This window comes from Vombatus ursinus, unplaced genomic scaffold, assembly GCF_900497805.2.
Source record: "Vombatus ursinus unplaced genomic scaffold, bare-nosed wombat genome assembly UNPS02010394.1, whole genome shotgun sequence".
In the NCBI taxonomy this organism is placed as follows: Eukaryota; Metazoa; Chordata; class Mammalia; order Diprotodontia; family Vombatidae; genus Vombatus; species Vombatus ursinus.
In genome coordinates this window covers 928,789-952,941 of record NW_020950172.1, presented here as the reverse complement: position 1 = coordinate 952,941, position 24,153 = coordinate 928,789, and the positions used below count along the sequence as shown (strand labels likewise).

At 50.7% G+C, this 24,153-nt stretch overlaps 1 protein-coding gene across 2 annotated transcripts in view; it reads right to left on the bottom strand.

Moving 5' to 3' along the window:
* The window catches only part of ATXN10 (ataxin 10), an 85,353-nt gene that overhangs the window by 56,170 nt on the left and 5,030 nt on the right, over positions 1-24,153 (bottom strand). For both annotated transcript variants that reach the window (XM_027854286.1, XM_027854285.1), the window contains exons 3-5: positions 23,522-23,604; positions 10,210-10,306; positions 9,412-9,573 (exon numbers count right to left, since the gene is read on the bottom strand). In XM_027854286.1, the coding sequence (XP_027710087.1) occupies positions 9,412-9,573; positions 10,210-10,306; positions 23,522-23,604 (342 nt within the window). The remainder of the gene's footprint in view (positions 1-9,411; positions 9,574-10,209; positions 10,307-23,521; positions 23,605-24,153) is intronic.

Genomic DNA, 24,153 nt, shown 5'->3' with positions numbered 1-24,153 from the left:
TACCATTTCAGGGAGGTGGGAGGGGAGGGAGAGAGGGATAGAATTGGGAACTCAGAACTTTGAATAAAAATATTTAAAAATTAAACTACTAAAGGGGGGGCGGGCATGGGGACAAATGAATACCCAGGACTTGGTAACGGCAAGGATTCTGGGAGAAGTGAAGAGGAAGGAGTTTATGGTGGAAGCCAGCGAGACACACACTCACACACACACACACTCACATACACAGTCTCACATACACTCAATCTCACACTCTCATACACTCACACACTCACAGTCTCACACACACACTCAGTCTCACACCACTCTCACACTCATATATACTCACAGTCACACACACATCACACACACTCATTCTCACACACACACATAAACTCATTCACATACACACTCTCACAACTCATACATTCACGCACACTCAGGCTCATAAACTCACACACTCACACATTCACACACACTCTCACAACTCACACACACATTCACACACATACACACTCTCTCACGGTCTTACAATATAACTCACACACACATTCACACATACTCATAGTCTCACACACGAATTCACACACATACCCATTCTCACACCCTCACACACTCACACACACAGAGTCTCGCATACACTCTCACACACACACACACACACACTCTCTCACACTCAGAGTGATTGCTTAGCATGTGACAGGTCTGGGAAGCATCATCTCTCAGGGCGCACTTACTGCATTCCCCACTGCTACCTCCTCTCTTGCTAGATGGCAAGGTCCTTAAGGCCAGGGGCTGTGTCTACGGCAGGGCTGGGAGGCCCTGCGCCGAGGAGGCACAGAATAAATAGCTGCTTACCTGAGGACCACCAAAGCTGGGGCCTGGAACTGAAAAAATGGGGGGTGGGGCGAGCACCCTGACCTGAGCATCTGAGCATGGGGGCCAGAAGCACCATGTACAAGCGTGGGTGTGGCCTAGAGATTCTGCATTTCTGCTTCCTCGTCCTTCAAATGAGGGAGGGTGTTGCACAAGATGACCCACAGGCTCTCTTCAAGCTCTAAAGCCCATGATCATGTGATTTAAAAATAAAAGACCACATTCTGTTTTTCTAATATCACCTCAAAAGTGGAAGTCCTAAAAAGACTTTTCACTGGGGTTTTTGAGAAAGACGTTGGATGAGGGTGTGCTCATGGAGCTCTGGGGCCCCTACCCCACTCCTCATGATCCTTTGGAGGCCCATGGCGCACTCCAACAGTGCCACCAAGGCACTCAGCTTCCCCTGATGCTTGCACTCACTTCACGCCCTCTGTCTCATTCTAAAATAACCAAACTTCCCGATAGCTCAAGCTCTGGGAGAGAATCCATCCCTCGCCTGAAAGTGGAAGCAAGCTGCCTTCTCCACCATGTTTGGGTGCTTGGATGAACCATTCAATCCCATGCCAGCAACAGTGATTAAGCACCTCCTCCGGTGGGGGCCCCGCAGGCAGCCATGGCCAAACAAACGCTTTCCTCACGTTGATCCCAGGAAGATAGATGGAAGGAGGATTCAGCTCGTTGTGCAGAGGGGGAAACTGAGGTTCAAAGAGTTTAACCCTAACCCACTGTGGGCACTGTCACTCTTCTGTCTTGCTTTGTATCTCCAGTGCTTTGCACAGTGGCTGGCACACAGTAGGTGACCACTCCCACCCCCTCCCGGTGCAGCAAGCCCAAAGGGAGGATGGCCCATGTGGCCAGTGGAATTCACAGAGGAGAGGCCCTAGGCTGGGCCACTCTCTACGATGCTAAAGGCAAATTGTAAGAGACTTTGGCTTGCAGACAGCTTCCCTCCATGCAGCACCAGACGTGGCCAAACTGAGACACCCTCTCCCCCACCTCTGAAGGGTTTCACGGCACATTCCGGGTGGGAAGCTCACCATGGTGCTCTGCATAAACCATCCTCGGCCTTCCCCAGAGTCCTCCCAGCTGGAACATGGGTGCATACAGAGAAGACAGCTGCAGCTGCCAGCCCTACCCCTTCCCAGGAACCCGGGACTCAGCTTCCCATAAAACTCAACCCTGGAAGGCCCTCCCATTTACAGAGGAGCCCATTTCTACCACATGCATGTCCATGTGCACACACCCACACTCAACATGAATAAAATGCATCTGTATTAATAGGAAAGCCTTTCCCACCCCCTCCATGCTGGGGCTTCCCCATTTATCCTGGGTATATCTTGTTTGTAAATGGCTGTTTGCATATGAACTCCTTCATGAAGACTGTGAGAGCTCCTTGTACCCACATGCATCCTACTGTGGGCTTGGCATACAGTAGGTGCTCATTAAATGTTCACTGACTGACCAACTAACGTCTTGAAAATCAGCTCATAGCCGACGACCAGCCTGAGAGCCAGAAAGATCTGGATCCAAGTACTGCTTAGTGACCCTGGGCAAGTCACATCACTTTCCCAGTTCCCAGGCAACTCTCTAAGACCTTATGTTTCAGATGGATGGCAATCAGTCTTAGGGGAAGGTGCTCCCCACACCAGTGAAAGCACAAGTCTCCACCGCCAAATCAGAAGGTAAGACCCTTTTTTAAAGGGATCTGGAGAGGACCTTGTGGCACCGATGGCCACAAGCATCAAGGTGGCTTAAAAATCAGAATTCTTCAATTAAGCACCACACATATACACTAAGCTCCTACTATGCACCATACAATGGGGATACGAAGCTGGGAAAGAAAGTACCTACATCCTACTAGGGAGAAAGCAATGTTTGTGCAGGAAGTTGAAAAGGAGTTACATGTGTTCCATTTAGGGGAGTGCCCCAATATCTGGATGACACAGAGAAAGGGCCCTTGTGGGCAGCGCTGGTGCGAATCCTGCAGGAAGTCAGGAGGGGGACCTTCCTTCTCAGACACCCTCATGACCCACATCAGTGGCTTCAATTCATTCTTCTTCATTAGGAGTCACAGAAATGACTATTAATAACCAATGATTTGGGGAGATCCAGAGTCTCCCCTTTTTCTACAGTCCTTATTTCAAGGCTCAGCCTCTGAAGGACAGGAGGGATGATGGCAGATAGCATTGACATTCTCCTAACTCTGGGACTGCTACTCCACCCAGCCCTCCAAGGAATTTAATCTAAGGAGAAACTGCTGGGCCACGGGTGTTCCATTCAGACCCGGGTGGGGGATATAGATCCTTTGTCTAGATTTCATAGAGGCTAAAGGTGATTTAGAAGTCAATGACACAATCAAAGTTACATCCTCCCCACCCCACCCTAGGCCCTCATTAGAATAGGTCTACCTCTCATTGCAATATTCGTTCTTCTCATTAATTATTAACCAATCAGAGTTGACTGCTACCCACTCTTCCAAGGGCATATAAACTGGGGGGGGGGGGGGGGGGTCGCTTTGGCATTCAAGAGTATCAATTACCCAATTTATTAGTAATATGCTAGCATAATTAATAAAATGATTAATTACCCAGAAACTATGCCTCTCAAACTTTTCCAAATGTTACAGGAGGGAAGGCTGGAGGCAGAGTGAGGAGCGCAGCATTTAGCTTCTCCACAGATGACAGGGCCATACATTGGACATCAGCAGGCTTCCTCCTCCCAGCAGAGCCCTCTACTACTGCCCCATCGGACCACAAGGCTTCCTGCAGCAGGACTAGGGGTCCCCCAGGCTTAGCATAACTCACCAAGAAGGCCCTCCCAACACTGGCTGAACTGACGTGACCCTCCCACAGAGAGGGCACCTCGGACCCCTGGAGCCATGAAGCTCAGCTCCTTCCTGTCTTTCTCTCCCAAAGCTGCCCACCCCAGCCCAATTCCACTTGGCCTCTCCCTGGTTCTCCTCTTCCCCTGGGCTCCTCCCCCACTTACAATCTCTGCAGAATCAACTAACCCTAACCCTAATCAACTCGACAAACATTTGTGTACTGTCTACTTGGCGCAGAGCCCTGAGCCAGGCTCCAGGGAAACAAGGCACTTCCACAAGGCACAGTCGGGGGATGAAACACCAACACACAGAATTTGTATGAGGGAAGTGGTTAGAGATGGAGATTCAGAAGGGAAGGCTTCCAGAGAAGGAGCGAGAGGTGGTTAGAAGCCTGAAGAAGAGATGGCATGCCATCTGGATCCATGTCCTTGACGGACATCATCTGGGAGTGGGCTCGGGTTTGCTCTGCGGGGCTTGAGAGGGCAGACTCGGGGATGACGGATGAGGCACGCACAGGCTCCATATCTCATGAACCATCCATGCTCGTCCCAGAGCCAGCAGCCTGGAAGGCAGTGAGGACTCAGGTACCATTGAGAGCTGGCCCTTGACCAAGGATGCAGACCTGTGCAGGGTCCCCCAGCCCCAATTTGAAAATCTCTAGGCAGGAAATCCCAAACTCCATTTGGTTTTTGTGGGGGTTTTTTAAATTCTGATTTTGATTTTTCCAATTCTAATTTTTCTAATTATTTTTCTCCCTTTAACTCCACCCTAACCACTTGAAAAAAAAAAGGAAAAGAGAAAAAAGGGGAAAGGGAAAGGAAAAGGGAATCCTTGTAACAAATATGATTAGTCAAGCATGAGAAACTGCCATATTGGCCTTGTCCAAAAATGCGCGTCTCCCTCTGCCTCCGAGTGAGCCGCGGCTCCGGGTCAGCAGGTGCACAACACGTTCGCATGTCCGCTGGAATCCCAGCTGGGCACGGCACTGCCCTCAGCTCTCCTACCTTTGAAGGTTGTCTTGGCAATGTTGTTACTGGGTGAACTGTCCTCTGCTTCTGTCCAAGTCTTCCCAGGTTTCTCTGAATCCAGACTCTTCAACGCTTCTTACAGCACATCAACCATAATCAGCTTAACCAGCTCCCAAAGGATGGGTACCCTCAGTCTCCAATTTTTTGCCACCACAAAAAGAGCTGTTATCATTATTTTTGCACATATGGGTCCTTTTCCTCTTTCTTTGATCTCTCCAGGACAAAAGGTATGGCCAGTTTAGTGGCTTTGGGGGCACAGTTCCAAACTGACTTCCAGAATGACTGGACCGGCTGCAGCTCTACCAATCATGTACTAGTGTGCCTGTTTTCCTACAACCCTTTTAGCATTTGTCATTTCCCCCTTTTTTGTCAATTGAGCCAATCTGATGGGGGTGAGGTGGGACATCACGGTTGTTCTTTAATTATTAGTGTTTTAAAGCATTTTTGCACACGGCTGAAGGTAGCTTAGATATCTTCTTCTGAAAACTGTTCCTGTCTTTCGGCCATCCTGGGATCATTCGCGTGGGGATACCGGGTCCCTACTCTACTCCAGCCCATCATCCTTTCCATCTTCTCACCCTTCTCAAGGCTGCCTTGCAGCACACACTGGGTTCCGGGCAGCTCAGCCCCCTTTCTAGACAGCTAGAGCAGAAGCCAGGGTGTGCCTCAGCACAATGCCCGGCACACAGAAGGTGCTTAATGAGTGCTCGGGGCTCAGAGATGACTGACGTCTCCTCCTTGACACTGCCCTGAGCTTCCCTTTCTCCTCATCTCAAAGCCCCTCCTCCTTTCCTCCCACCTCTGATGACAAGGTGGCCCTTCGTGCCAACCCCTCTGGGGCCCCTGTCCTCCGGCTTCTCGCTCTAAACTCTTCAGCCTCTGTTAACGGCTTCCTGCTGTCTCCATAATGATAGTTAACAGGAGCCAACATTCATGTGCCCAGCACTAGCTACATGCGTTACAATTATTATCGTCTCACTAGGTCCTTACAACAATCCTGGGAGGGGAGCACTATTATTATCCCCATTTTATGGAAGAAGAGACAAGGCAAAGCAAGTCCTAGTTTCGCCCTTCCTTTCAAAAATTTTCAAGAGACTGGTATGCCCTCAGGCTAGCCTTTACCCTCCCTTTCTCAGGCCAAATGCCAGCTGTCCCCACCCACTTCCTTCTCAGCCAGTGGTGGTCTGTCTTGACTCCACATTTACCAAATCTGCTGCACTAGTGAGAGGTCGGTGACTGACAACACCCAACTCAAAGTCGCCTCTTCCAGGAAGTCCTCCTCCCTCCCTCCAGGTAAGAATGGCCCTTCTTTCCAAGACTTCACTCTGCACCTATTTCAGTCAGTACAATGAACAAGTAAGCACTGAAAGTGTCCAAAAAGCCAGGAGGCAAGACGAAGAGGGCACCTGCCCTGCCCGCAGGGAAGCCTGTAATCAACTGGGCAGCTCAGTGCAAGAGACAGAAGGGGCAGAGTTCTCACCAGGGCTGGGGGAGGGCCTGGCGCGTGGCCTGCACATTCTCTCCTCCCCTGAGGACCCCCAGGGCCCTCAACATTCCTGAAGCCCGGGAGTCTCGCTTCAAGGTGAGAAAGAAGTTGGCCAATCCCATAAGCCCAGGGATGGACACCAAAGCCTCATTGGCCAATACCTCCTGGTACCTACAACGTCCACGTAAAAGCCCCAAAGGGACCAACTGACCCTTGACGTTCATCCTTTTCTGAAAAGAAGGGAAAAGCAGCCGCGTCCTGGCCTGGGGGGGCGGGGTGTCCATATTTAACACCAAGGAAACACCCTCTGGGTGGGTGGGATTCTGCACCATGACAGTCTCACCTTCCTGGGAAGAAATGAATAAAATGAATATTCAGCAGGCCCAAGGAAGGGGCCCTGCTGGCAGGGCTTCCTCCTCCCCATCCTCTCCTTCCACAAGCCACCAAAGCTTCTCAGAAGGGGACCCTGGGTGAAAACAGAGGCAGCCAGAGGTCGCAGAATAGAGCCCAAGGGCGCCCAGGCCTCCTCACCAGGCTCAGTGCTGAGGCCCAGGCCTCCAGGCACAGGATAGAAAGGGCTCTGCTGGACCGTCCCCAGGCCTGACCTGGGATGGTGGCTCGGCTGGCAAGCCCTTCTCACATCTGGAAATAAAGTAATAACCGACTCAATGAGCCCCACCTCCACCCCTCGGCCTTCTGTTTATGCTGCAAGAGACCCAAATTAAAGACTGCACTTCTCACTTGTGGGGGAGTGTTGGGTTACCCAACATGGAGACTCTGAATCTGCTATTTGGAAACAAGCTGTGCCCCCAAACAAATTGACCGCGAAATAGAAAACATGCTCATGGACAGATCCTGAGCAAAATCAAGGAAAAATGACTATTAAATGAAAAACAACTCCCATTTCATCATCCCCCGCACTTCTAGAAAACCCGCCCCAAGAGTAAGTCCGACTGCCCTCCCCCTTCCAGCCAGAAGCCCCGACGTCGGACCCTCTGCCTTCCACAGTGAGTCACAAACGGAGGAAGGGTCCGGAAAGAGGGGACCCAGGAGGCAGCGAGGAGGAGGAGATGGGGCTCCCCAACACCACCGGCCGTCATTGCCCTCGGGCATGGCCGGCCAGAGGCTCTCAATGCAACAGGCAGCTGCCCACTCCTGCAGATCTGAGGGCCTGTGCTTAGGCCTTAAGTCACGGGCTCTACAATTGGAAGGTCCAACCTCATCCAGACACAAAGTAGAAGGCTCAGGATTCAAAATGACCTTGCAAAACACCCAACTTCAACAGTTCCAGAACATCTCCCGTGGGGCAGCGTATGGAAGGGTACTGGAGCAGCGTTACGGCCCAGCCCCTGCCTCCTTACCCACAGGCACCACCACAGAACGGGTGAAGGTAGGAGAACACGAGATAACTGAAGCCGCGTCTCCAGGCAGCTGTGGTCCATCCCCACAGAGTCCCGAGCCCATCCAGCCATCTCAGGCTGGACAGAGAAGCCCCCTGCTGGGGCCGGGCCCTGCTTAAGGACCTGCAGAGGCCGACAGAACAGCAATGAGCACCAGCGAAGCCTCGTCTCCTGGACCAGGGGCTGGCGGTCATCCCACTGGCTAGAAGGGTGAGCATGCGTGTGCACATGGGGAAACTGAGGCTAGGAGGTGGGGCCACACTGCGAGTCAGGCCCAGGCCTCTGGACTCCAAGTCCAGACCACTTTCCGCTTGACCCCTGAGCCAATCAGAAAGACATGATAATCCAGTTAGAAAAGTAGCTGACATTTACACAGCGCTCTAATGCCGGCAAAGAAGGCAGCCTCACCACGGCCCATTTTGCGGATGGAAAACTGAGGCCCAGAGGAAGAAAAGCTACATGCTGATGGGATCTTCCCAATATCTCCCAGGGAGCACACAAACCACAAGACCAAGGTGCCCAAAAGAGAGTGGGGGAGGGAGAAAGCAGGGCAGGCTTCCCGGAGGTGGTGGCCACTGAGCCGGGCCTCCAAGGAAAAGGACACGAATAGCAGATATGGAGGTGGAGGCGTCAGGGGAGGGTCAGTGTGGGGCCAGCCCTATGTGAGAAACCTGCCCCTGGCTCCCACCTCCAAGAGACAGGCGCTCTGGGGGATGAGGCAGAGGTCTGTCCAGTAGACTGCCGGCCTGCTGCCTCCGCGGCTGCTTCACCCGCCCCTAAACGTGAGGGTAGACTATCGTGACACCTCTGCTCAGGATGACCCACGCCTCTGTCCCCCATGACAAGCTGCCCCTGAGAAGGCCTGGGCAGTGCCAGGCTTTGGAGCCCCAGAGCCCCGAGGCCCAGGACACAACGATGGGGGTGAGCTGTCCTCGGTTGGCCTGTGCCCAGGGAGGGACCACACCAGGCACAGAGGCCCCCTTCTCCCAGGGCTCTCTGACCGCTGGCCCTGAAGCCTGGAGGCACTGCCCCGCTCCCTTCCTCTCTCTCCATGCCCCGAGGCCAAGAAGAGGCCCAGCCCACGGGAAGCATTTCCTCTAGGGTGAACCAGGCATGAGGCAAGAAAGGACTGAGACCCCCACCCACCCCCAAGGGTCTGCTTGGGTTTGTGGGACTCATAATGGTGCTGCCTTCCTTTACGACCACAGAGACCCGTCCCACTGGGGAAACCCCTCTTCTGTGGGCGGGGGCCAGGGAGGGTGTTCTTTGGTGCTGACCCGTGATCTGGACAGCAGAGGAAATGAGCTGCTCCGTCAGGGGAGCAGAGAAAGGTGACATGAGGCCAGAATGGGAGGATAGAAAAGAAGATACAAAAGGCCTCTGGTCTTGGCCTCAGAAAGCGGCAGCCACAACACCAGGTTATGTCCAGGCCCATGAGCCAGGGGCCCAGTGCCCCGGTCAGACACTGAGCGGCTGGACCGCCTCAGAGAGGCCCTTTCGTTGGGCCCAAGGTTTCTCCTCCACGAATGAGGGGGGGGCTGGAGGGCTGCCGGGTGCTCGCCAGCGTTAGGCAGCATTAGGCCGCCAAAGCACCAGGCTGGGCAGGAGCTGGAGAAGCAGGATTCCACAAGTGGAGTGGACTGCCTTCAGAAACAGCGAGCCGCCCATCCCCAGAGGCCATCGGGCAGCAGGTGACCCTTGCTACAAACATCAGAGGGGTCTTGGCTTGGTCGCAGGTTAGGTTCAGGGGCCCCCGGACCCCTCTGCTCGAGGCTTCGGGGCCCAGTGGGCCAACGGCCCCAGCATGGCGATACCTACGTCCACTCGGACTCTGGCTGCTTCTGGTGGGTCTCGATGACCCTCAGAGCCACGCTCAGGTCCTGGGTCTGTGGGTCCTTCAGCCGTTCGGAGCTCAGGCAGGTAAACAGGATCATGGAGGCGTAGGCGACAACCTTCTTGTCCGGATGGCGGAGGCAGTACCTGGGAGGACACAGGGGATGCCGTGAGCCCAGGCGTGCCGGGCCGACCTGACGGGAGCAGACGTTCCCCTCGTGCTAGCGCACACACGGGAAGTCTCAAAAACAGCGCCAGAACGTATGAGGAGCCTCCTGCCCCGCCCCTGGGTCCTGAGAGCTGAGAGCTAGGATTGGGATCCAGGTCTGCCCAGCCCCGACGCAGGGCCTTTCCTCCACGCGGCCACGAGGGCCTGACATCACGGGGACGTGCCGACCATCCCACAAGGGGCTACACATCAGGAGGGACGCCCCGGGGGACCGGGGGAGGGAGTCAGCAGAGTTCTTGCCAATGCAATGCTGGGCCCTGGGCAGGGGCACGGCCTGACCAACAGATGCTCGGCTGGGGGCCGCCCATCACCCGTCTTTGCCCGGGAGAACGGCCTCTGTCAACCAAGCCTTTCTTCATCAAAAGGTCAGGGCCATAGGTCGGGGGGTCACATTTCTGACACAGACCTGGCTTGCAGAGAGCCGCGTCCAGGCCATCACTGAGGTAAGGCGCTAGTCGGCCACTCAATGATGCCATCTGAGAGAAGCGGCCCGTCATGGGGGGTAGCCCACGTTCAGACTGACACGCCCCTTGACCCCCAAACAACGCACTCACAAGAAGAGATCCGGGAAGGCGTCCCTCCACACGACCCGCTGCGAAGCCTCATTCCCGGCTGCAACGTTTCCCAGGAACTGCAGGCCGCAGCGAATAGCTGACAAGACACAGGACAGACCATGAGAGAACGCGAGGGAAGATGGCAGGTCTGCTGGTCTGAATCCGCCTGGGGTGACCGTGGTGAAGTGAGTGGTTGTCAGGCTCACTCATGGAGCCAGGGATAGACCTCCCCCTGCCCCCCATGTCATCCTCCCCTCCCCGCCCCCCACGTCATCCTCCCCTCCCCCTGTCCCCCCACGTCATTCTCCTCTCCTCCTCCTGTCCTCACCCTCATCCCAATCCTCCTCCTCCTCAAGGGGCTCTTTCTATAATGCAGCCTCTGATGAGCTGTAGACAGTAAGAAGGCTCATACCACTCCTTCAGCAAAGCTAACTTCCTAAAACACGCAGTTAATAGCTCCTCCGACACCACCTTGAAAAGCCAGTGGCTGGCATCCTGGAAGGCCATTTGAAGCTTCTCCCCGCCCCAGGCCCTCCCTTCGTGCCACTCCCCCCTCACACCAGCCCCCCAGTTCTTCCTTGGGGGACCAAGGAGAGCCAGTCCGATTTCTCCCTCACGATGCAAAGGACCTGAGGCAGGGCCCTCCACGGCTCCTCCTAGGGAATGCTCTTGGGTGCCCGGCCCCTTGCCCGCTGCTGTCCTGACGGCCCTGCCTGGTCCCTACTCAAACATGGGCCCTCAGCTCTAAAGGCCGGCCTCCCAGTGTGGTCTGACTAGTGGGCCTGCTGACCCAGCCTCTCTCTGCGCAGGCCAAGCTAGCCTCCTTGATGTGGGCTGCCCACATCCTTGGGAGGGAGGACAACTGGACAGACACAGATCGTGGGGGCCGTTACTGATATTTGCCGTTGCTCCCCCCTCCCTGGCACACCACACAGAGGCACAGTGAGGGACACAGAGCGCGTTGTGATGGGGGGACGTTTTGAACTGAATGACCACACTGGCTGATCGGCTGGTGAAACAGCAAGCTTGGAAACATACAAACACCAGACTGCAGTAGACCAGGGATGCCGGGAGATGACCCCACCCAGCCCCCTCACTGCAGAGGGTCCGAGGGGGAACGACTAGGCCAAGGGGAGGTGGGGACAAAGATCAGAATCCCCTCCCTGGCAGCTGGACGTTCCCTGGGGGCTCCTGAGGGGGCAAACAAGAGCCCGCTGGACCTTTTGGTTTAAGACAAACTTTTCTGTCTACAGTTTTCATGACTGGCATCCAGAGCCATGGCTCAGGGGATTAAGCTGAGTCAGCCGCTCTGGACATCCACCACCATGGGCATGTTGAATGTCGAACACAGAGCAAAGGCCTCCCTCCAATGGGGTCCCCGGGGGCCCCCACATTAGGGGCAGCGCTGCTCTGGCCAATGCCTCTCTGACTGGGGTAGCACTACCTGGAAGAAGCAGCTCAGGTACCCACCTGGCAGCCGGTCAGCAAGCATTTATGAGGCGCTTACTGTATGTAACGCGCTGAGCTAGCCGCCGGGGACACGGATACAAGCGCACTCACACACGCCCTGGCAGAGGCCCACGGCCAACAGTAACACAATCAGACCCCTGGCTTCACTGGGCGTGTGCTCCATGCAGGAGGCACCTACTTACTGCTGTATTAAGCACCAGGGGTACAAAGAGAGGCGGACCACCCATACGCTTTGGCCAGAGAAGGCCTTGTGCTCGGGCCCACAGGCACAAGAGCGAAACCCGGAGCTTACAGCTTCACAGGAGGCATGTCATTTGTACAAAGAAAAGCACATGAGATAGAGTGGCACAAAGCAAAGAAGACACGAAGGCCTCAGTTTCCTCTTCTGTCCAATGAGGGGCCTGGGCTGGAGGCTGTCCCAGTTCTAGCCCGACTGACCCTCTGATGCTGATGACTCACTGGCCCACGCTTCAGGCCTCCACGGTGGGCTTAGCCGACCTCCCTACCGTTGGGGATGGGCAGCATCTTGGCTGGCCAGGCTGTAGCCCCAGGGCTGAGCAGAACAGCTCACCGCAGATGAGGTCCGGCACTCTAGTTTCCCTCCTCCTCCTCCCCTCCGAGAACCTGCCCACTCCCACCCCCACTCTCAGAATGATTGCCAGTGAGTAGACTGCTTGTCCCTACCATCTCTGGGAAATGTGAGCACAGATGTATCTGGCGGGTTCTGTTACATGCTCTCCACCTGGATGGTAAACGGTGCAGCAAACAGAAAATGTGGAGGAGGCCCAAGCCTCCGCCACAGGTGTCTGCCCACTCTCCTGCCCACCACAGGCCTGCTGCCCCCAGAAGGAGTGCCACTGATCCATCTCTACTTTTGGTGGCAGCCTAAGTGGTCACTTTTTCATTTAAAGCTAATATCAGGGAAGGTCAACGGTTTGGTTTCTTCTTTGAATAATTTTTTTTTCCATGCTCTCTCTGGACTCTCCCCTTGGCCCTTTTAACATTTTCAAATGGAAAGAATATACTTATATATAACTGCCTATTTATGGACACCCACATAGGACAATTTGCTCAAAGACTTCGGAACAAATGGAGAACGTGTTTAATAAGAACCGCCAAAAATAACCTGATTCAGCACACGGCCCCTGGGAGCCAAAAAAAAAAAAAAACATGGCTCAAAGACAACGATTCTGGTCCCTGTGCTGCAGAGAGCCAAAGGAAGCTCTGTGCAGTGTGCACGCCGGGCCTCCTGCCGCGGGGCCCAACCGAAACAAACAGCACATTCACTGCCTTACTCAACAAGCCCATGCTGGGCACAGTATGCACTCACAGCAGCTGGGAGTCGGGGGTGGCCTGAAACACCATCCGTTTTACAGATGAGGAAACTGAGGCCCAGAGTGGTAACCAGACCTGGCCATGGGCACTGAGGCAGTTACTGACAGTGCTGAGAGAAGCAGCCAGGCCAGAGAGCTCACTCCCCCCCTCCCGCCCCCCCATCTCAATGTCTCTCTGTCTGTCTCTCTTTCTCTTTTCATTCTCTCTCTCTCTCCATCTCTCTCCCCCTCTCCCCCTCTCCATCTCTCTCTCTCTCTCCCCCATTTCTCTCTCTGTCTCTTTCTCTCTGTCTCTCTGTCTCTCCCCTCCATCTCTCTCTGTCTGTCTTTCTCTCTCTGTCTCTCTCCATCTCTCTCTCCCCCTCCATCTCTCTCCCCCTCTCCCTCCCCTCTCTCCCCCTTTCCTATAACTCTCTCTCCATCTCTCTCCCCCCTCCATTTCTCTGTCTGTCTGTCTCTCTCTCTTTCTCTTTCTGTTCTCTCTCTCTCTCCATCTCTCTCCCCCCACTCCATCTCTCTCCCCCCTCCCTCCCCTCTCTCCCCCCTTTCCTATATCTCTCTCTCCATCTTTCCCCCTCTCCATCTCTCTCCCTTTCTCCCCCCCAATCTCTCTCTCCCCCCTCCATCTCACTCCCCCTCTCCCTCCCCTCTTTCCCCCCCTCCCCATCTCTTTCTCCCCCCCTTCCCCCGTCCTCCATCCTGCTCCGTTACATGGACAAGACAACACGTTCTTGAATACATAATGCCACAAACCACAGTCCTCAAGCAGGCAGGACGCAGAGCAAACATGGGGGGGGGGCGGGCCACTCTAATTCTACTGTGATCATCCCAACAGGTAATGGCCTGTTGAAATTCTGCCTTCCTGGATGATGGTCATTCTCTCTCACACTGACACTGCAGGGGCTCAGCAGATGGTGACCTCCTCAGCATCTTTCTCCTCTCCCCTGACCCAGCCACCCCCTGGTGCAGGCCCTCATCCCCTCACACCCAGACCATGGCAGGAGCTGCTGGGAGATGGGATCTGTCTGCCTCCAGTCTTTCCCCCTCCCCATCCAGGGCCATTCTCTATGCAGACATCAAACTGCAGGCCCAATCACGTTACCCCCCATTCCCATCGCCAGTGGCTCCCTGTGGCCTCCAGGGACAGGTACAACATGCTCAGCCTGGTTTTGACCAAAGCTCTCCTGCCTTTCCAGGCTTCTCCCATCTTACTGCCCTACAGGTCCTCTTCAGTCCGGGGCCTCCTTGCCATCCCTCACACCAAGTACACCTGGATCAGCAGAGGACACACAACACCAACACCTTGATCTCAGCCATCCTTCTGGGTCTTCTCTGGCCATCCCCCAGGTCTGGCACACTCTCCCTTCTCACCTCCACTTTCTGTCCTCCTTGGCCTCTTTCAAGGCCCAGCTAAAATCCCACTTTCTGAAAGATGGCCTTTTGCATCCCCCTTCCACCTGAGGTTATCTCCAGTCTACCCCATCTCCATCGTGTTCATACGTGTTGTTTGCATACTGTCTCCACCCCCACCACTGGACTCTGAGCTCCGTGAAAGGGGGATTTTTTTTGCCTTTCTAGGTATCACCAGTGCTTACTTAGTGCATTGTCTAGAACACAGTAGGTGCTTAATAAATACTTGCTGTCTCAGAGACTTGCTGACAGCAGACGTCAATAAAAGCATGCTGAACAGACAGAGCAACGAACAGACGAATGAACAGACGAACAGAGAGATGGACAATGAATGGTCATCCAAATGGAACAAAAAGCGATAGGGCATTTTTAATCATGGCTTTCACTTGGTTTTGGTCTGTTTTGTTCAAACAAAAATCACCAATTCTTTCCCCCGCCCAGCCTGGGTCTCCCTCTTCACCCAGGCTGACAATGGGGCAGGCACCCACCAGCCGTGGAGCTCCTCAAGCAGCTCCATGGCCGCCCGCTCGTGGGGCTCGCCATCTTGGTGCCAGTCTGAGGGGGGATGCCTGAAGAGCTTAGCTGTCCTGCCTGTAGATGATTTCCCAGCCTCCCCCTCCCGCTAGCTGGGATGACAGGGACACAGCACAAGCATCCATCCCTTGGAAAAACACAACCAGGTGAGGGAGATGAGGCTCACCCCATCCATTGAGACACAAGTCTGAGCGTGGCGAATGCAGAGGAAGAAAGCTCGGGTCACAGCAATTGAGGGAGGGGTCACTTCCAGGCTGGCATAGGGGGATGACTCAAGTTGGGGCCTGGCCGGGAGCGATTCTAGAAGAGGATAGGCTTCCATATTTCCCTTCTCGGGCAGCTGTGTGAGGACCTGCTAATGGGGCCTGTAAAGGCCATGGCCACTTGGACCAGGAGGGAGGACAGGCCTAGAATCTGCTGCCTGAGGACCAGCCAAGCCAAGGTTCAAAACCTGGCCCCAACAGCTTCTCACTTTTCACAAACACTAAGTTTCCCAACAAACGCAATCCAAAGGATAAACAACAAAGGATATAAATGGCGACTCTGAAAACAATCTGGCCAGAAAACGTCACACTAATGCTCTGACTCATCACATGACAACTTTGGGGAGGAAAAGTTTGAAAGACGTCCTGTTGGAGCGTGGAGCTGGGAACATGAAACAAAAAACGCCAACACAAGCAAAAATAATAACTTCCTTTTACCAGACAGTCTATCAGCCACTCTGTGAGGAACCAAGAAAATCCCACTATTATTTTTACAGATTGGAAATGAATCAAGACCAAAAACAACATGAAACACTCAAATACAAAACGCACGCTTGTGTTTACATTAAATTTGATGAGCATAATATATTCGTCACACTCCTGCAATTATTCCCTGAAAATAATACTATAAATATTATTTTGACAATGTAATTATAGTTCTTCCCTCAACAGTGGCAGAAAAGTACTGGCGCTGATCCCCTGTCCCAAGTCTCTCAATACACACAGAATGAGATTCTCACACAGAAAGAGTCCAAGCCCAAACATGAGGAGGAGCACATTACTGGTGAACTGAAATCACTTTGAAAAGCTCTTTATGGGAGGACTGCACTTATAGAATAAAAAAAAAAATCACAATTCTGATGAGTGACCACAGTCTAAAACGCAACATGCACACAACAAGCTCCAGAGACCTAACGTCCAACGAGAGATTTCGGGGCATCCGTGAACTAGGATCTGAAAAAACAGCAGCTTTTATTTTCACCCAATTTTGGTTTCCTCTATAATGCTATGCATTTTATACCTTTCAAAGGATGACTGTGAATAGGGGTCCAAAGGCTTCACCAGATGGCCAAGAACCCTTGGTTTACTCCAGGAAGCAAGAACAAAGGGCACTGAACCTAGAACCCTGGTGTGCAGCCTCCTCCCTACTAGCCAAGAGGGGTAAAAAAAATGAGAGGAAAAGTCTAAGAGGATCCAGCGGATGAACAACACAGTCCATCAGCTACCATAACTGGTGATGGAAATGGGATGAATTCACCCCTAAAATGAAAGAGGACAGCAGAAAGATTAGAAACCAGAATCCACCAATAGGGCGTTTCTGGGAAACACACTTAGAGTGTAAAGATTGAAGGGTTGGAGCAAGCAAAAAGCCAGGCGTGGAAAGGGAAATGATACTTTGCTGAAAGGTGCTCTAAATCAAGAATTAATATCAATACCAAACAGATGTGCACCAAGCAGCATGGCTTCTAAATAAAGAAAAAGACAAGGAAGTTAAAGGGAGAAACAGGCAGTAAAACTCTAACAGTGGGGATCTCAATATACCCCTTTCAAAGCTAAATAAATCTAAAAAGAAGAAGAAGAAGAAAAAGAACAACTTGGAAAAGTCACATATAACAGACCTCTGGTGATTACTGAATGGGAAGAGAAAGATGTGGGTGGGTGGGTGTTCGTGCTCTCTCTCTCTCCCTCCTTCTCTCTCTGTCTTTCTCTCTGTCTCTGTCTCTGTCTGTCTCTGTCTCTCTCTCTCTCTCTCTCTCTCCCCCTCTCTCCATATTCTTCTATATATTTCTCTCAGCTGTGCATGGCACCTTTACAAACACTGACCATGTATCAGGGCACGAAAGCTTCAAAAACAATGAAGAAAAGCTTTTACTGACCATAATGAAATAAAAATTATATTCAATAAAGGGTCACTGAAAATGATTAAAAATTAATTGGGAGGCTAAAAAACTTAATCCATATGGATGAATAGGTCAAAAGACAAATAAAAATAATAGTTAATTTCATTAAAAATAACTACAATAATAGACAACATTTAAAAAATTGGAGGCCATAGCCAAAGCAATCCTGAGGCAAACATATCTATACAAAACTTTAAATACTTTCATCAGAAAGAGAGAAAGACTTCTGTTGTATTTTGTTTCCTCTTTCTGGTGGTTCCTCCTATTGGTTCTAATTCTTTCTTACAACATCACTATTGTGAAAATATGTTTAATAGGAATGTATATATATAGCCTATATCAGATTGTGTGCCATCTTGGGGAGGGAGGTGGAGAAAAATCTAAAACTCAAAAGCTTATGGAGGGGCAGCTAGGTGGCTCAGTGGATAGAACACAGGCCCTGAGGACAGGAGGACCTGAGTTCAAATCCGACCTCAGACTAAACACTTGACACTTACTAGCTGTGTGACCCTGGGCAAGTCACTTAACCCCAACTCCCCTAAAAAAAAAAAAGCTTATGAAAGTGATTGTTGATAATTCAAAATAAATTAATTTTTAAAATTTTTTTAAAAGAAAGATAAAATGGATAAATTGGACATATAACCAAAAAAACTTAAAAAACTAGAAAACCAACAATTTATCTTCCCTCCCCCCATTAAACACCAAAATAGAAATCCTGAGACCCAAAGGAAAAATTAACAAAACTAAAAGATCAATATATAAAGTAGGAGCTCGGGGTTTTTTTGGGGGGGAAATTAGTAAATTATTAGCTAATTTGATTTTTTAAAGGAAGAAAAAAAACCAAATTATCAGTATTAAAAGTGCAAACCTTAAATTCACAATAAATGAGAAAAATAAAGAAAATTATTTTGAAAATACTTTTTCAATTATGTGCCAATAATACTAACAACTCAAATGAAATGGATTTATTGCCTTCAGTTGTGTCCGACTCTTCATGACCCCATTTGGGGTTTTCTTGGCAAAGATATTGGAGTGGTTTGCCATTTCCTTTTCCAGATCATTTTACAGATGAGAAAACTGAGGCAAACATGGTTAAGTGACTTACCAAGGGTCACACAGCTACTAAGTGTTCTTTGTAGTTGATTTGAGTATTTATAATACTCAGAATAACTTAGTCATTCACAGTTCACATCCCAACAATGTTGCTGTAACTGTATACAACATTCTCTTGGTTCTGCTCAATTCACTCTTCATTATCTCATGCAAGTCCTTCCATGTTTTTCTAAAATCAACCAGTTCATCATTTCTTACAGCCCAGAAGTATTCCACCACAATCACATACCACAACTTGTTCAGCCATTCCCCAGTTGATGGGCATCCCCTCAATTTCCAGTTCTTTGCCACCACAAAGAGAGCTGCTATAAATAGTTTAGAACATATAAGTTCTTTTCCTTTTTCCTAGATCACCTTGGGAAATAAACCTAATGTGGTATCGCTAAGTCAAAGGGTATACACAGTTTTATATCTCTTTGGGCATCATTCCAAATTGCTCTCCAAAATGGCTGGATCAGTTCACAGCTCCACCAACTGTGTATCAGTGTCCCAATTTTTCCACATCCCCTCCAACATTTGTTATTTTCTCCTTCTATCATTTTAGCCAGTCTGATGGGTGTGAGTCAGTTCCTCAAAGTTGTTGTCATTTGCATTTCTCTAATCAATAATGATAGAGAGTATTTTTTCATATGTCTATACATCGCTTTGATTTCTTCCTCCAAAAACTGCCCCTTCATATCCTTTGACCATTTATCAACTATGAAATGACTCACATTCTTATAAATTTGACATAATTCTCTATGTAATTGAGATATGAGGTCTTGTTCTGGGAAACTGTTTATAAATCTTTCTCCAGTTCTTCTGCTTTCCTTCTAATCTTGGCTACATTGGTTTTATTTGTACAAAATCTTTTTAATTTAACATAATCAAAATTATCCATTTTATATCTCACAATGCTCTCTGTCTCTTGTATATTTATAAATTCTTCTCCTATCCAAAAATCTGATAGGTAATGTGTACCATGTTCTTTTAATTTACTTACAATATCTCCCTTTATGTCCAGGACTCAGTCATGAATCCATTTTGACCTTATCTTGGCAAATGGTGTAATACATTAGTCTATACCCAATGTCTGCAAGACTGTTTTCCAGTCTTCCCAACAATTTTTGTCAAACAGTAAATTCCTATCCTAAAAGCTTAAATCTTTACATTTATCAAACACAAGGTTACCAAAATCATTTACTACTGTGTATTGCATATCTACTCTATTCACCATCACTATATGATGTGGTGCTAGGAATGCTAACAAGAAGATAAGAAAAAGAAACTGAGAGAATGAGCATAAGTAAAGAGGAAATAGAATTATCACTTTTTGCAGATGATATAACAGTTTACTTAGAGAACCCAAAGAGTCTGCTAAAAATTTAAATGAAACAATAACTTCAGCAAAGTTGCAGGACTTTAAATAAACCCACATAAATCATCAGCATTTCTGAATATTATAAACAAAACCCAATAGGAAAACATCAAAAATGACATTTCATTTCAAATAACCACAAAATCACAAAATACATGGGAGTCTACCTGCCAAGACACACACAAGAACTATATGAATGCAACTACAAAAATACTTGACATAAATGAACACCTAAATAATCAGAAAAATGTTAATTGTGTATGGGTAGGCTGAGTCAATATAATAATGATAGTATTGTCTAAATTAATTTGCTTATTGAGTGCCATACCAATAAAAATATCAAAACATTACTTTATAGCATAAGAAAAAAATAATAACAAAATACAACTAGAGGAAGAAATGGTCAAGAATATCAAGGGGTTAAGGGGGGAAAAGGCAGGGGACAGAACGGCACCTAGCAGTGTGAGATCTTAAAATACACACTTGGTACTAGCTAAGAAATAGAGAGGAACAGATCAGGCATACAATATACAGAAGCAAATGAGGCCACTAGTCTAGTTTTTGGCAAACCCAAAGACCCCAACTACTGGGGTAAGGCTCATTATTACACAAAAAAAAAAATTGCTGGGAAAATTGGAAAATGATCTGGCAGAAATGAAGTGTAAACCAACAACTCCTACCATCTACTAAGACAAGCTCCAAACGGGTGTGTGTCTTAGACATAAAAGATGGCATCATAAACAAATCAGAGAAGCTGGAAAGAAATTATCTCTCTAATCTATCAACAGAGGAAGAGTTCATGACCTAAAGATAGGGAGGATCACAGATGATAAAATGAAAAATTTTGATTATATAAAATTGAAAAAGGTTTTGCACAAATGGAACTAATGCAGCTAAAATCAGAATGGAAGTAACTGGGAAAAAAATTATTTGTAGCAAATTTCTCCAATAAAGATCTTATTTCAAAGACCTAAGGAACATATTCAAATCCACAACAATGAGAACATTCCCCAAGAGATAAACGGCCAAAGAATATGAATAGACAATTTTCAGAAGAATTTCAATGTAAAAGAGTTTCACAAATCACTAGTAGCTAGAGAAACGCCCATTAAAACAACCCTGATGCCCATATCCAACAGATGGGCCAACTGACAAAAAGGGAAAATGGCCAATGCTGGAGAGTCTGTGGGAAAACAAGCACATTAGTGTATGGTTGGTGGAGCTGTGACATGGTCCAGCCAATATGGAAAGCAATGTGAAACTCGCTAGGCCCCAAAAGGTCACTTTGCATGGCTTTTGAGTTCGCTTCCTAGTGTACCGAGTTTGGCTAACAGGGCCTGAGAACTCTAGGGCTTAAGATCCTGAAGGAAGAGACATTTCATTTTTGCCTCGTCTTCCTAGAGCCAATGGGAGCCAAATGGAATTGTATTTTGGAAGACACACGTGCCTCACGCTCACCATTGCCCTGACACAGCTGGTTACCTTGTGTCTCTGATCTGAGAGAGATGCTGGCAGCATTGCTCATCCTTCAAGGCCCAGCCCCGGCCCTGGCCCCGGCCCCAACTGGAAGCATTCCTTCCCTCAGCCCACCAGGCCTCTCGGATAGCTCATTTCTTCCCTCCCATAAGGGTCCCGACACATCTTCAGAGGAGGGAAACATTCAGAGGCATGGGAACCTGCCTGCAGTCACCCAGCTGGGCAGGGTCCAGTACACTCCAGGTCAGGGAATTGGTGCCAGGGGCAGCCCCTGAGGAGAGGGACGGAGCCCCCTCCCATCCCCCACAACCCCTGAGGGGGAGGAGGCTTGTCCAGAGTCACAGAGGGCAGGGCCAAGGTTCAGAGGAAGTTTTCTGGTCCCAAACCTGACCTCTTCTCATGACACACTTAGCCCAGTGCATCCCGAATCCTCAATCTTTGAGTTCTATAGAGACTAGAAACTCCCTGAGGGCAGAATCTCAACAGTTCTCTCTCACAGCACATACCCCAGGATTTGGCACGAAGCTAGTGCTTGATAAACACATGTCACATGGAACTGGACTACACATCTCTAACGATTCAGCAACACCTCTGGGGCAGATTTGGGTGGCAAAGGCCGGGGCCTCAGAATGCAGACTGCACCCCAACCACGCAAGCCTTTGCATGGGCCGCTCCATCACTCACACTCCCAAGCAATCCTGAGCCCTCAGGGGCTCATCACCGTCTCTGTGGCCTGGGCCCTTCTCAGAAACACCATTCAATGCACAGGACTGCACCAAAGTCACTTCCCCATCTACATTTTTTAAAGCAAGTTCACGGACACCAGGGATGCTGTAGGCCCAGGGTCCCAGTCTCTGCTGTGCCACTCGCTACCTGCCTGCCCTAAGCTGGGTCTAGGCCCAGTGAGCCCCCCCCTCCCCGACAGCTCACCGAGCAGGTGGCAGTAAGTCATTGGCTCTCAGGGCCCCCGGGTCATGAGGCAGGGATGGGGCCCAGCAGCCCAGGCGTCTGGGTTTCATTTGCTGCCCCCTCACTACCATAATCGTTATTTAATCACGGCATTTTGTACAGCATTTCCTTTGGGGATGCTTTATTTAGTAATCCATCATTAAACGAAAAAATTGCTGCTCCCAACCACAGCTCTCGGGCTCCTGCCAGGGACGCCAGGGGAGATGACCCCACACCCCTCCCCTGGCTCCAGGACATCAGGCAGAAACAGCCCTCTCAGTGCCCCTCACTGAGCCCCTGAGGCTCCAGAGTGGCCTAAAACAGAAGGGCTTAAGTCACTGCCCAGACATCCTTAAGCACGGATGCCTGTCTTCTCAAAAAGGAGCAGGACTATGCCCTGTGTCCACTGCTGTGGCATCCCCAAGGATGGCCGGGGCCAGCACAGGAAGATCCATGAACAGGGTGAGAGAAGCGGGATGCAGGGCCCAGCAAAGCTGAGGGGGTTCCACAGAGCTCAAGTCACTGACAGAGGTGAGATCCCCTCACCCCCAGCAAGCACAGGGGCAGGGACAAGGACCACTCTGGGTCACGCCCAAGATGAAAAGGCTTTGGGCACACAAACAACCTCGATGCTGATGAAAACAAGAGAGAAGCTTGTGGGGCAGGAAAACCTCTGCATCCAGAGCCCTGAGAAAGAGCCGAGAGGCAGGCGAGGGAGGGATCCCCCGAGACCCCCAGGGTCAGGGAGACGTCAAGGAAACACATGGATGCACAGAGAAATCCCCCCCAAAGCCCCGCTCAGGTTTCATGTCCACAAAGCAGGGGACAGCGACGTACAACCGTGCCTCCGGATGTCAGACCGCAGAAGTGCCCAGGTGCCCCCAGTGCCAGGGCATGGGTGCTGCCAGGAGGAGCATGGTCAACCAAGGGATGGGCAGGGATGGCGCCCAGACCTCTCCGCCCTCCTCCAAGGCCAGCCCTGGTGCCCACAGCTGCTTGGACCAGCTCAAGGCGCCATCTTGGCTCTCCTGTGGAGCAGCTATGAGGGAGGGCGTGATTTCAGGTTGGGGAAAGGGGAAAGGGACAGAATTTTTAAACATAGAGAGACCAACACAACAGCATACAACACAGAGGAGTGCTCCCACAACCACTCTGGTGTATGCCTCAGGGAGCCCAGGAGCCCGGGCCCACCTGCGGCCTGCCAGCATGGCACCGGGGGCAGAGGCATGTTGCCAGTGGGCCCCCCAGAGGGGAATCTCTCGTTTCCACCATAAGAGCACATCAGGATGGCGTACTGAGGCATGGAGGCCACAGAACCCCCCACCCCACCCCACACGGTAAGGGCGTTGTCCTGCCAGCCCAACAGTGCCATCTGAACTCAGTACATGGTGCTCACGCTCAGAGAGCTGCTGACAGCAGCCACAAAGCTTCCTCTCCTCATCAAAGAGAGAGGGGCCGGAGGGGCGAGGAGTGACGAGGCGCTACAAGACGAGCACTGCGCCTTACCTGTCAAGTGGGATTCCTGCTCAACATCCAGCTTCTGAAATAAATCAATCAGCTCCACCGTGCTGCTGATTAAATTCAAGTTCCTGTCGAAAGTTTTCAAAGAAAAAGGCAAAATTCAGAACTTGCCTAATTAAGATGTCATTCCCCCCTCCACAACCCCTTTACGGCTGCTCTTCCAGTGACTGGGGAGACAGGGGGTCACTCCTCCTGCTCCTGGGGACCATCCTCAGACGCTGACTCAGTAGGGAGCCCTGGACAAGTCATTTAGCCGGGCAGTGCCTCAGTTTCCCCACCTGTTCAAGGGTGCTGCACACCCTCAAAATGCACATCATCATCACCAAAGTCTGCCTTAAGGTCCAGCTCCAGTTTGCTGGGCACCCAGGCTGGCGAAGCCTACGGAGGGCCCCCTCTTGGGAGAGAGGCTTTAGACATGTCAAATAAAACACATAGGATTACCAAGAAAACCAATTCTACTAAAACAGTTATAGTATCAAAGTAAAATAAAATAAAATTCTTGGACCCCGAGCTAAGAACTCTCATCTCCTTGTGGCCCAGAGTGTGCCTGCATTCTCTAAAGCTCTACCAAGAGAGCCTCAGCTCTCACAGGCCCTGGCAGGCTGGCCTGGTCACGG